This window comes from Nerophis ophidion, linkage group LG06, assembly GCF_033978795.1.
Source record: "Nerophis ophidion isolate RoL-2023_Sa linkage group LG06, RoL_Noph_v1.0, whole genome shotgun sequence".
Classification (NCBI taxonomy): domain Eukaryota; kingdom Metazoa; phylum Chordata; class Actinopteri; order Syngnathiformes; family Syngnathidae; genus Nerophis; species Nerophis ophidion.
The window spans coordinates 75002600-75015654 of NC_084616.1; the positions used below are offsets into that span (position 1 = coordinate 75002600).

The following is a 13055-nucleotide window of genomic DNA, read 5'->3' on the forward strand; positions in this document are numbered from 1 at the left end:
AACTGGTTCCAGAGCCCTTGCTGTGCGTCGAGGTGAGTCCGACTCTATCCAGCCGGAACTTCTCTACCTCTCGCACTAGCTCAGGCTCCTTCCCCCCCAGTGAGGTGACGTTCCACGTCCCAAGAGCTAGCTTCTGTAGCCGAGGATCGGACCGCCAAGTGCCCTGCCTTCGGCTGCCGCCCAGCTCACAATGCACCCGACCTCTATGGCCCCTCCTATGAGTGGTGAGCCCATTGGAGGGATGACCCACGTTGCCTCTTCGGGCTGTGCCCGGCCGGGCCCCATGGGAACAGGCCCGACCACCAGGCGCTCGCCATCGTGCCCCAACTCCGGGCCTGGCTCCAGAGCGGGGCCCCGGTGACCCACGTCCGGGCGAGGGAAATCTGGGTTCATTTCGTTGTAATTCCATAGAAGTCTTTGAGCTGCTCTTTGTCTGATCACTCACCTAGGACCTGTTTGTCTTGGGAGACCCTACCATTATCATTATTATTATTTGAAAATGGATTTTGCATGTCACTATAAAGTTATATAAGCCTTGCTTGTTCAATATTCAATGCAAAACTTGTTTGGGTCCCTATTAAAAGGTTCATTTGTTCAACCTTGTTCAGTTTAAAATTTCGGCCCACTCTGTATTTAAGTTTGACACCACTGCTCTAATATCACGATATATCTATATCGCACAGAGACAAACCCGCGATATATCAAGTAAATCGCCCAGCCCTTCTTTAAAGTGACCAATCAGAACAGAGGAAAGAAGATGAGTGGAAGCTTATAGAACGAGAAGGATGCTGCATGCGTGAGAATTCTGGCCTTTTGTTTTGACGACATACACAAGCTGTATTTTTATCACTACTTTAGTTTTATTTTGTGTCAATCAAAACAGTGAATATATGCAGGAATATAATGCAGTCAAAATGAAGAATGTTATCACTGAACAAAGATGAGCAAGGTTCACAAGACAAATACCGATGGAATCTTTTTGTTTGGTTTCGTTGGTATAAGCAAGTTGATCTGATACCAGGAAATGTCATGTGCAAATATTTGAGTTATCGTAACACGCATTCAAATGACTGATGGTATCTTTTTTTTTGTTTTACCCAGAAAACATTCCAGAGAAGTGGACACCTGAAGTGAAACATTTCTGCCCCAACGTTCCCATTATCCTGGTGGGGAACAAGAAAGACCTGCGCAATGATGAGCACACACGCCGCGAGCTGGCTAAGATGAAGCAGGTACAGTCATGTGACACAATTATATCTGCACAACCCATATTAGGCGCCACAAACAGCTACTGTACGGAATTGTAATAACAAGCTGCATTCACAGATGTTCTGTGTTGATGAGCGAGGGCAGAATCTATTTGTGGCGCTTCAAATGTCCTCATGGTGGGCTGACACAAATGAAAGTGTACGACACACTTATCGATTTATTTTACACTGACGTACCCTCGCGGTCAAAGTTGGCCAGTGCGTACTAGGGTTGTACGGTATACATGACATTGCTGGTTTTGCGAGCAGTGGAGCACGTTCGGCAGTGCACAATCACAGAGTACTTACAAGCAGACACAGTGTGTGAACAGGAAAGGGAGAACGGACGCATTTTGGCTTAAAAACTAATTATATAATACTGAAACGCCCTCAAGTTGAGGTTCTTTCGCAGTCTGCAGTGTTGTAGCTACTTCTAAATCTCTAATCCTTGTCTCCATGGCGACAAAGTAAGTTTCTTACAAGTATCATCCCTGCAGGACGAGGAATAGGTAAACGTGCTTCACTACACACCGTAGCTCACTGGCATCACAATGTAAACAAACGCCATGGGTGGATCTACACCTAATATCCACTGTGTTGATACCAAGTACAAGAGCGTATCAAGTCCATACTACTATAATTGCATCGATATTTTTAAGCATCACAAAACATTTTTTCGGTTTTAAAAAAATATGTATATTAGGTTTATAAACTCAGGAAATATGTCCCCAGACGTGAATATGACTAATTTATGATCCTATAACGACTTGGTATCGGATCGATAACACAAATTTGTGGTATCATCCAAAACTAATGTAAAGTATCCAAACAGAAGAATAAGTGATTTTTACATTTTAACAGAAGTGTAGATGGAACATGTTGAAACGGGAAAAAAGCAGATATTAACAGTAAATGAACAAGTAGATTAATAATCCATTTTTAGAGCTTGTCCTTAATAATGTTGACAATATATTAGAATGATAAATGACACAATATGTTACTGCATATGTCAGCAGACTAATTAGGAGTCTTTGTTTGATTAATTACTACTAAAAGAAAAGTCACTATTTTATTTAAGTAATAAAATTGCAATCAGAAACATATGTTTAATGTACCCTTAGATTTTTTTTGTCAAAATATACCTAATAATGCCATTTTTTCGGTCCCCTTTATTTAAAAAAAGTATCCAAATACTTTTGGTACCGGTACCAAGATATCGGTATCGGGAGCACATTAGTGCGTACATGACTTTGGAGTTTACATTAAATGCTTTCTTATGCTGAAATATACTTCACACGTCAGTGAGGATTAGATCTGGGCCGATAACAAATGTTGCTGGACGATAGTTTGTCCCACAAATCGTTGCCGATAAACGATATTATTGTCTGTATTATTTTGAGACCAATTCGAGCGATAGATATTAATAATGAGAGTAACCCTTTCAAAGACAAAATTAAACTTTCATTGTAAATTAGTATATGTTGCCGTTGTAATTGTTAGCTCAAAACTTTCATTGTCAAACAATAAAATAAAATGGGACTCAATATTTGTCAGAAAAAATTGCACTTAAATATTTAACATCTTGAAGTTGAAAAAACATTTATTTTTCTATCACTTTCCAACAAATTCGGCATTTGTCTTTGGCTGTCCATGTTGATCAGCTGATCTTGCTCGTTGGGTTTGATATTTGATATTCAACTGAATATGGGTTGAAAATGATTTGCAAATCATTGTATTCCGTTTATATTTACATCTAACACACTTTCCCAACTCATATGGAAACGGGGTTTGTAATACATAAACTTGTACGTTTATTTGAGTGCAATAAGACAAGCTCAATGGGTTTAATGCATTTTAATTGTTATTTCAATCTTCTAAAATTGTTCTTTAAATGCTATAGGAATTATATGTTTAATGTATGGGAAGATTTTGTTAAAATTAAGCCAATATTAAAAAATTTTGGGTGGTGCTCTTCATTTTGAAAATAATGAAAAGTATGGAATTGAAATTTGGTACCAGTACCAAAATATAGGTATCGAGACAACCCTAGTACCTTGTAAAGTAAAGGTATTTGAGGCAAAGGTCAGTGATAACAATAATTAATAAAGCAACATAGCTTAATCAATCAATCAATCAATGTTTACTTATATAGCCCTAAATCACTAGTGTCTCAAAGGGCTGCACAAACCACTACGACATCCTCGGTAGGCCCACATAAGGGCAAGGAAAACTCACACCCAGTGGGACGTCGGTGACAATGATGACTATGAGAACCTTGGAGAGGAGGAAAGCAATGGATGTCGAGCGGGTCTAACATGATACTGTGAAAGTTCAATCCATAATGGATCCAACACAGTCGCGAGTGTCCAGTCCAAAGCGGATCCAACACAGCAGCGAGAGTCCCGTTCACAGCGGAGCCAGCAGGAAACCATCCCAAGCGGAGGCGGATCAGCAGCGCAGAGATGTCCCCAGCCGATACACAGGCAAGCAGTACATGGCCACCGGATCGGACTGGACCCCCTCCACAGGGGAGAGTGGAAGGTGGAAGTGTGATGCAACTCTCGTGTTATGACTATGTGTTATTATAGGACCCGCTATGTGTGTGAGCCTGCTTGACACTCTTTGTTCTTTATGTTGTTCTTGATTGCAACGCTTTTGGCGTCGCAATCACTTTTTTCCCCTCCTGATTTGTCGCTGTCGAAAGCTTGCAGTCCGCCTTTTGTGGATCACTGACGAGAGGGTTCACTCTGTTCATTTAATTATCCTGTTGAGTGAATGTGCTCAGGTGCTGAGAGCGAGTGAACCTTCTTGCACACAGTTTGGAAGCAAGAGACAAAGGAAACCGCCCACAAACTGGCAACTTGGAGTTCATTTTCATTTACCGTTTGACTTATTGCCTAACGAGGATAATGGGGAGATTAGTGTTGTCCTGATACCAATGTTTTGGTACAGGAACCAAAATGTATTTTGATACTTTTCGGTACTTTACGATGCTTTTCTAAATAAAGGGGACTTCACAAAATGGCATTTTTGGCTTTATTTTAACAAAAAATCTTACAGTTCATTAAACATATGTTTATTATTGCAAGATTGTCCTTAAATGAAATAGTGAACATACAAGACAACTTGTCTTTTAGTAGTAAGTAAACAAACCAGGGCTCCTAATTAGTCTGCTGGTATATGCAGTAACATATTGTGTCATTTTCCATTCTATTATATTGTCAACATTATTAAGGACAAGCTCTAAAAATTGATTATTAATCTACTTGTTCATTTACTGTTAATATCTGCTTACTTTCTCTTTAAAAAGTTCTATCTACACCTCTGTTAAAATGTAATAATCACTGTTGTTTGACACTTTACATTAGTTTTGTACGATACCACAAATTTGGGTATCAATTCGATACCAAGTCGTTATAGGATCATACATTAGTCATATTCAAAGTCCTCATGTGTCCAGGGACGTATTTCCTGACTATATAAACATAATATACATTTTTAAAAAACAAAAAAAGATTTAGTGATGCTAAAAAAAATATCGATGTAATCATGGTAGTATTGACTAGATACTCTCCAGTACTTGGTATCATTACAGTGGATGTTAGGTGTAGATCCACCAATGCCATTTGCTTACATTGTGATGCCGGTGTGTAGTGAAGCATGTTTAAGTATTCCTCGTCCTGTAGGGATGATACTTGTAAGAAACGTACTTTATTTGTCGCCATGGAGACGTGGATTAGCGATTTAGAAGTAGCTACAGCACTGCAGACTGCAGATGGACTTTAGTGTCTTAAAGCAACTCTTCCTGAGGGCTTTTCAGTGTTATAACTTCACCTTTATTGTTAGTTTTTAAGCCAAAATGTGTCCGTTTTCCCTTTTCTGTCTACACACTGTGTCTGATTGTAAGTACTCTGTGATTGTGCGCTGCCGAACATGCTCCTCTGGTTATAAACCAGCAATGTCATGACGTGACGACGATGGGAAAGCGGGAGACCGGTACTTTTTTAGAGGCGGTATATTACCGAATATGATTCGTTAGCATCGCGGTACTATACTAGAGACAAGAATAGAAAACATGACCGCAGTTTCTTATAGTTTTGTTGCTAACGGGGATGTTAAGACAACAAATCTCTTGCATGATGTGTGTGTTCTTCTATCATTTTGGGTTGAAATCAAACAAAAAGATCTATAACTTGACACAATGATTTAAAGACATTGATGTGCTTTCTTCTTTCCTACTCCACTGACTGGGTTTTCACTAGGGCTGGGCGATATGGCCTTTTATTAATGTCTCTATTTTTAGGCCATGTCAAGATACACGATATTTTGCCTTAGCCTTGAATGAACACTTGATGCATATAATCACAGCAGTATGATGATTCTATGTGTCTACATTAAAACATTCTTCTTCATATTGCATTAACATATGCTCATTTTAAACTTTCATGCAGAGGGAAATCACAACTGAAAGAGTATTTATTAAGCAGTGGCACAAACATTCATATAAATTCCAAAACTCAAAGTGCAAGATTGTTAGAGACATTTTAAAGCGAGCCACTTTTGTGCATGATAACACTAATATGACATATCAAAACACTAAATTAAAGCTCACTTTTTGTACTGAACGCCACTACAAAAAAAACAAAGTGCACTGGCTCGGTTTCTTAAAGACGGGCTCTTTACTTGAGTTTTAAGCCGTGAAAACTACAGGACAAGACATGAAATACAATCGTTTTAAAAACAGTTCAGTCCCAGGCAAACAAGGTGCCAAACAAAAATAGCTACCTCGTGGCCGCCTGCCACTTCGGAGGTTCTTGGGCAGCAAACACTCCAGTGTTGTGCAACTACATGAGCGTACACAAAATCAAACCAATGCACTCCACAAATATACAGAACATTTCAACACAATATGACAAATACCTTGTTCAGCTAGCCAAATGTTCCCCACTGCTGCTGATGGCCCAAAGTCCTTTGCATGTCTGCAACTCCAAACACCACACAAAATTGCGCGAGAATAGCGGTGTGACAAAGAAAATAAATTGCCCCTTTTATAGTAACCCAAATGTGTCTTATTTACAAAAAATATAACATGACTTCAGAACCCTAATAATTTACAACAAAAAATGTTAATCCTTAAAACAAAAAATATTAAGTGTAAGTTTTCAACAACACTTGCAATGTCACTCAAGATATTTCAATAAGTGTCAAATAAAAATGAGCTGCATAATAGGAAATCAAATAGTGTATGTCCTTCACTATGTGGTAGGTTACTGCATACGTTATTTCCTTCTGTTTTAGACTTTTTTTTTTTTTTTATACTGTGTTGATGTGGAAATGTTTGCTAGGGCATTTTGTTGATGTGGCACCGGCCGGAGATGTTGACATGCGGAGTTTCAGGCACTCTTCATTCTCCAGCGGGTGACTTTTCAAAAGATGCTACAAATTAGCAGTGCTGCTACTTTTTGTAACAACGCTTTTGCCGCATAAACGTTGAACTAGGGCTGGGCGATATTGCCTTTTTTTAATATCGCAATATTTTTAGGCCATATCGCGATATACGATATATATTACGATATTTTGCCTTAGCCTTGAATGAACACTTGATGCATATAATCACAGCAGCATGATGATTCTATGTGTCTACATTAAAACATTCTTCTTCATATATGCTACTTTTAAACTTTCATGCAGAGAGGGAAATCACAACTAAGTCAATTGAACAAAAGTGTATTTATTAAAGTTATTAAGCAATGGCACAAACATTCAAGTCATTTCCAAAACATAAATTGCAAGATTATCAGAGACATTTAAAGTGTCAAATAAAAATGAGTTGCATAACAGGAAATCAAATAGTATGTGTACTTCACTATGTGGTATGTTACTAAGGTTATGAAATTCTCTTCATTCTCTAGCGAGTGACTTTTCAAACGATGCTACATATTAGCAGTAATGCTACTTTTTATAGCAACGCTTTTTCCCCCCCACACTTGACAAATTACGGTTGTCTGTTTGACATCTTCCCGCTTGAAGCCAAACCACTGCCAGACGATGAAAACCCTGCTTTTGTTATTGGGAATTAAGTATTCCTTCATTTGTTACCAGATCCGCACCATCTTTCTCTCGTATGGCTACGTTAGCAGCTAACATTAGCCACGTCGCTACCTCTCTGCCCCCTTTTTTTTTTTTTTTTTTTTACCTCTCTGCCCTGCGAGGGCTTGTATGTGACGTATGCAAGCCTGCTCGTCTGCGGGAAGGAGAGACAGGAAAGAGTGAGGAGAGCCTGTAGTGTAATGCCCGCAGCTAAAAGTCCTGCGTGTGAACGTATACTCGAATATTACGATATAGTCATTTTCTATATCGCACAGAGACAAACCCGCGATCTATCGTATATATCGATATATCGCCCAGCCCTACGTTGAACATATTCCCGCTTGAAGCCAAACCACCGCCAGTCGATGGACCCCGTGTTGTTTTTCTTGGGAAGTAAATCTTCCTTCATTTGTTACCAGATTCGTACCTTCTTTCTCTCGTACTGTCCGCTCCCTAATATCAAAACTAGGGGTGGGCAAATTAATGCGTTAATTACGCGTTAACTCATCAATCTATTAACGCCGAATATTATTTTATCGCACATTTGCATATGTTGTTTACATGCTTTTATTTTGTTAAAGCCTTTTCTTAACAAGATGGCGTCGCCCGGCGTCGAGGGGCTCTTGGTAAAGATGGAACATTTGGCAAAAATACCGGACAATTCTGCAAATTTCCTGGCTGGCTTACAGCGTGGTCACTCCGGGATCACTTACGACCGCCAGACAATTCTGGATGTGGATAGATCGGGCCGTTTTGGACTGAATGAGGCGTGCTTGCTAGACCGGCTAGCTAGCATGGGAATACTTTGCCGGCTACATCCAGCGGCCTGTGAAGCAGCGGAGTATATGTGTTGTCTGTCTATTTATGAATAATGCAGACCAGGAGTGTTGGCTGAGTTCTTAACGTTTGCTTTCAGAGCGTGCATATCACAACATACAAGATGCCGTCATGGCGACACAACCAAGCATGCTCGTCACTCCTGTTGCATGCTGGGTAGGGTAGTTCTTTATTTCCCTGGCTCATAACATCACAATATAGTATCATGTATATGCGTTCAGTTTATCAAAGCACCAAGCAAACAATTGGAAAATTCCCATCATATCAATTCCTAGATATGGTCATAATTATTTTAAGTGCACTACGCAGAATAAATACAACATTATTAATATTTCTACTACGGATAATTTGATCAAAAATTCCCTAAAACAGCCCACTACCTATAATATAGGTTTTTTAAACATAAGATCCCTGATAAAAAAAAATGTTTCTGCTGTTAATTCAGAAATTGCCTGTTCAGATGTTATGATTGTGGCTCAGAGATTTGTATGTAGATTATATTTATTTTCCATAACAAACAGGATAACTTAAATACCCTGGCAGTGGCAATAAGCTTAAATGTTTGTATTTACATTTTTTGAGTTGATTTTCATCAAATATGCTATTTAACTGCTACTGTTTAACAAGGACTGATTTAAATTGTGTTTGCACAACAAATGTTTTGGCGCTTTTGTTCATGTGGGAGAATATTCCAATAAAGGTGCACTACACACTACTTTTGAATTCATTATTGGGCTTTGCGTATTAAATGCAGTTAATCGCGATTAATCGGAGAAATAGTGCGATTAACTTCGATTAAAATGTTTAATCGTTGCCCAGCCCTAATCAAAACATGTTAGCAGCTTCTTTCTGGCTGACACCGCTGCCATCCAGCACATTAAAAGTTAAAGTACCAATGATTGTCACACACACACTAGGTGTGGCGAAATTATTCTCTGCATTTGACCCATCACCCTTGATCACCCCCTGGGAGGTGAGGGGAGCAGTGAGCAGCAGCATTTCAACAAGTACAATGAGCTCCGTGACCATCTCCCACTTACCTTGCCGTTCAATAGGAGCCCGTGAAGTCCGAGGAGGGCCGGGAAATGGCGGTGCGGATCGCAGCCTTCGGCTACATGGAGTGCTCCGCCAAGACCAAGGACGGCGTGCGGGAGGTGTTTGAGATGGCCACAAGGGCGGCGCTGCAGGCTCGCCGCGGGAAGAGCCACAGCAGATGTGCACTGCTGTAACGCGGCGCACGCCCTGGGACTTGTTCCAACCTGGCTTCGTTGTACCCTGTGGCCTGGGACTCGGGAGGAATCACTTGGCGGGAGTGGGAGGACTGAAATGACCCTGGGGACTCTTGGTTCAGGACGCCTTGATGGGGTGGGGGGGGGGATGTAAACCATTGGACTTTTAATTTGTGGGCTTTCCACAAGAAGTGTGAAGTGAACACCAGCTTGTCCCTCGCCCCGCCCACGGACCTCAGTAAGAGATCCTCGCCTAAAATCCCGCGGTCCGTCCCCGTTTGGACGTTCCGCCGACTGTGTTGTGTTTTGATGACAAGGTTAGTTCCTCCCCGGGTGACTCGACAGGTCCAGGTGGTCACAAGGACTTGTTAACCCAACACATTCAAGTCAGTTGCGGACAAATTCATGGTAAGGTTAGGACGTCTGCAGTTTTTGTACAAGATCTCTCCTGAAACCTTTACCCAGACTCCCCCTCCTAGGGTCTTACGTGTGCTGAGGCTAATCCTGTGCTTACAGACGCTCAGCAGGTACGTGCACCCAGACCTCGGTTTAGTCTTCCACAAGAATATTAGTACATGACAACTCCTTTCAATATGAAGCAATCAGGACTTCAATACCCGTCCCATTCCTCCCTCCTGTCCCAGGACCAAGAAGAGTATTTCACTTCCCTGATTCACTCCAGCCTGGAGGAAATATTGAGTATCGACTTACTTTTGAAGGTATTTTCAATCTTTAAAAAATGCTAATGTGACCCGTCTAGTATTCAAACTCTTCCGATTGTTCTTCCTGGCCCCGAGGAAGCCGTTTAATGTAGAAAGACTTGTATTATTTACCGCTTTTGAAAAAAATTAAGTCCTACTTACATTATTGTCAGTATTTAAGAGAAAAAGACAAAAGCAGTAGCGGTTATTGCTTGCTGATTTAGGACAGGTGGCCTGTCAGTCATCCCGGGAGGAAGGCTGGATTACTGCTAGGACCAGGTTTAGTCCAGACCAGTGGTTCTCAAACTTCTTTTTTTGCCACCTCAGAAAACACTCGGCTCTCCAAGAACCACCGTAATGACCAACATTTAAATACAGTAGCGTACCAGGCCCAAGTATTCATTAAAAACAAGGTTTTATTTAATAAGTATATTTAATAATTTTGGCCAGTGTTACGTTACACAGTTTGAACAGTAACACAGTTTGAATAATTAATCCAGTGATTTTTTTTTGTATTTTTTTTTTTTTACGACAGGCTCCTGCAGTTACGCGACACAGAACCATGTGTAGAGAAGGGCCAACTGTGTTTCAAAGTTTGTAGCAAATGTGGCGCCACGTGAGGGCCTTTTGACCAATCAGAGAGTCCAAATCTAAGGACACGGTGGCCGCTTTGATACATTTTGTCCATTTACAGATGTAAAAACAAATGAATGTATGCTAAGCTTGCTGAACAAAACATCTATTTTAGAAGTGATAAAGAAAATGAGTGCAATATAATGAATTGGGCTGACAAAAATGAGCTAACTCATGCGATTAATCGCAAAAATATTGGATTTTTAATGTATATACCAGGGGTGTCCAAAGTGCGGCCCAGGGGCCATTTTAAGAATACAATTGAAAAAAATTAAACACATAAAAAGTTGTATAAAAGAGCAAACAGGTGAAATGTAACAAGAAATTGTTGCAATGCTTAAATTACTCAAAGCTGCCAGGCTGTTTCTTTCTTTAAAAAATAATAATCAATCAAAATCAATGTCATTTTGAATTATTGACCTATTCAAGGCTTCGATTACGTCACATTAAATATTCCACTTTGAGATATTTTTGGGGGAAAATGTTGCATATTTTGTGTTTTGCCATATAAAAAAAACTGAGCTGTTTTTTTTAAAGAAGGGCCTAAAACAAACAAACAAAACATAAACAACAAAACTTAAAATTGACGGATATATCTGAAGTTGATCTCAAGATTATTTTGCTAAAAGTAAACAGTAAAAAAAATGTATAATTTATTTTTAACACTTTAATGAGTAGGACACTTTTGGATCCCCAATTATTTTAGTGTGATTTGTCTTTATGTGTCATAGCTCAAAATATAATAATGAATCAAAATGCATAATTTAGGCTCCAATTATTATATAATCTCAAATATTCCGCCTAGAAAGTTATTGGGTGAAAATATAGCATATTTTGTGTTTTTTCCATTTTTTTTTTTTTCCTATTGTTGATCTAGCGATTTAAAACTTGAATAATAATGAAAATAATACTGGATAATGACACATTTTAAATATTTTTTTGACGAAAACCCTTTGGTGTCCCTGGGATCATAACTGAGTGGAGGTCTAAATGTAGATTTTTTATATATATATATATACATATATTGTATTGGATTTTTAAATAAATAATATGAAAATGGCCCTTAGTGGAAAAAATTTGGACACCCCTGGTATATATGCAGATTAATCACTTTTTTTCTTCTTTCCTTCAATGGATTCTAATAATGAAATTTTATTTGCGGCCTTTTTTTAGTCTAATTGAAATCAAGCCAGCGAGTTTATGCTACGAGTAATCCTCGTGATTAATCACGATGAATCCAATTTCAACAATGTGACAAATCTGGTTTAAAAAGGTACGGTTTGACAGTTTTATCAACATCTCAAAAATAATGAATTCATTTTATTTTTACGATCCAATAAAAAACAAACGGCGGGCCAAAATTGGCCCCCCCGGCCCGCACTTTGGACACACCGTCCTAAATAATCTGCGCCATGTTTGCTACCAACTTTGAAACGGAGTTGGTAGTACTCTCTGACGCCAGCGTTTGAGAATCACTGATCTGGAGGCCTCCGAAACATGTGCAAATCATTTTTATTTCACCTTTTTATTGAATGTTTAAAATCTTGATTTTTTTTTTTTGGGGGGGGGGGATGCTGAAGTTAAGAACAGGAAAACCAGGCTGTATGCAATGTCTGTAAATATGAACTATGGGTTTTTTTCGTACCAGACGACACGCACAGGACTGGAAACTGTATTTGTAAACCGGCTTTGGTTTGTGTAATAAATGACTTTGGATAACACTCTGCTCTTCTTGCTGGTGATGGCAAGAGGCTTCAAAAGTCAGCAGATGTGATACAGGTGCAGGTTTCATGATGATGCATTTTCACATGGGTCGGGAACCTTTTGGGCTGAGAGAGCCCTTTAAAGCCTGATATTTCAAAATGTATTTCCGTGAGAGCCATATAGGTGGCGACTTGTCCAGGGTGTACGCCGCCTTCCGCTCGATTTTAGCTGGGACAGGCACCAGTGTCTCCCGCAACCCCAAAGGAAATAAGCAGTAGAAAATGGATGGATGAATACAACCAAATGCGTGCATTTTTAAGTAAGACCAACATTTTTAACATTAATAACATTGTTATTCTAAAGTTAACCAATAATAAATATAATACTTCTTATCATTGATGCACTTCTTGAACAGGTGTGATAGAAAATGGATGGTTGGATTAAAATGCATGAGAAGGTTTTATAATTTGAACGTTATTTTTAACACCAGCGGAATCATTCATAATTATCGTGTTAAGTAATGTCAGCTAATATTTATCTGAGAGCCAGATGCAGTCATCAAAAGAGCCACATCTGGCTCTAGAGCCAGAGGTTCCCTACCCCTGACAGGGGTG

General features: G+C 39.4%; 1 protein-coding gene across 1 annotated transcript in view; it reads left to right on the forward strand.

Moving 5' to 3' along the window:
• rhoab (ras homolog gene family, member Ab) overlaps nucleotides 1-12458 on the forward strand; it is a 39303-nt gene extending 26845 nt beyond the window's left edge. The window contains exons 4-5 of the mRNA XM_061904840.1: nucleotides 1102-1232; nucleotides 9230-12458. Coding sequence (XP_061760824.1) covers nucleotides 1102-1232; nucleotides 9230-9403 — 305 coding nt within the window. The 3' untranslated portion in view covers nucleotides 9404-12458. The remainder of the gene's footprint in view (nucleotides 1-1101; nucleotides 1233-9229) is intronic.
• Nucleotides 12459-13055: the final 597 nt, after the last annotated feature.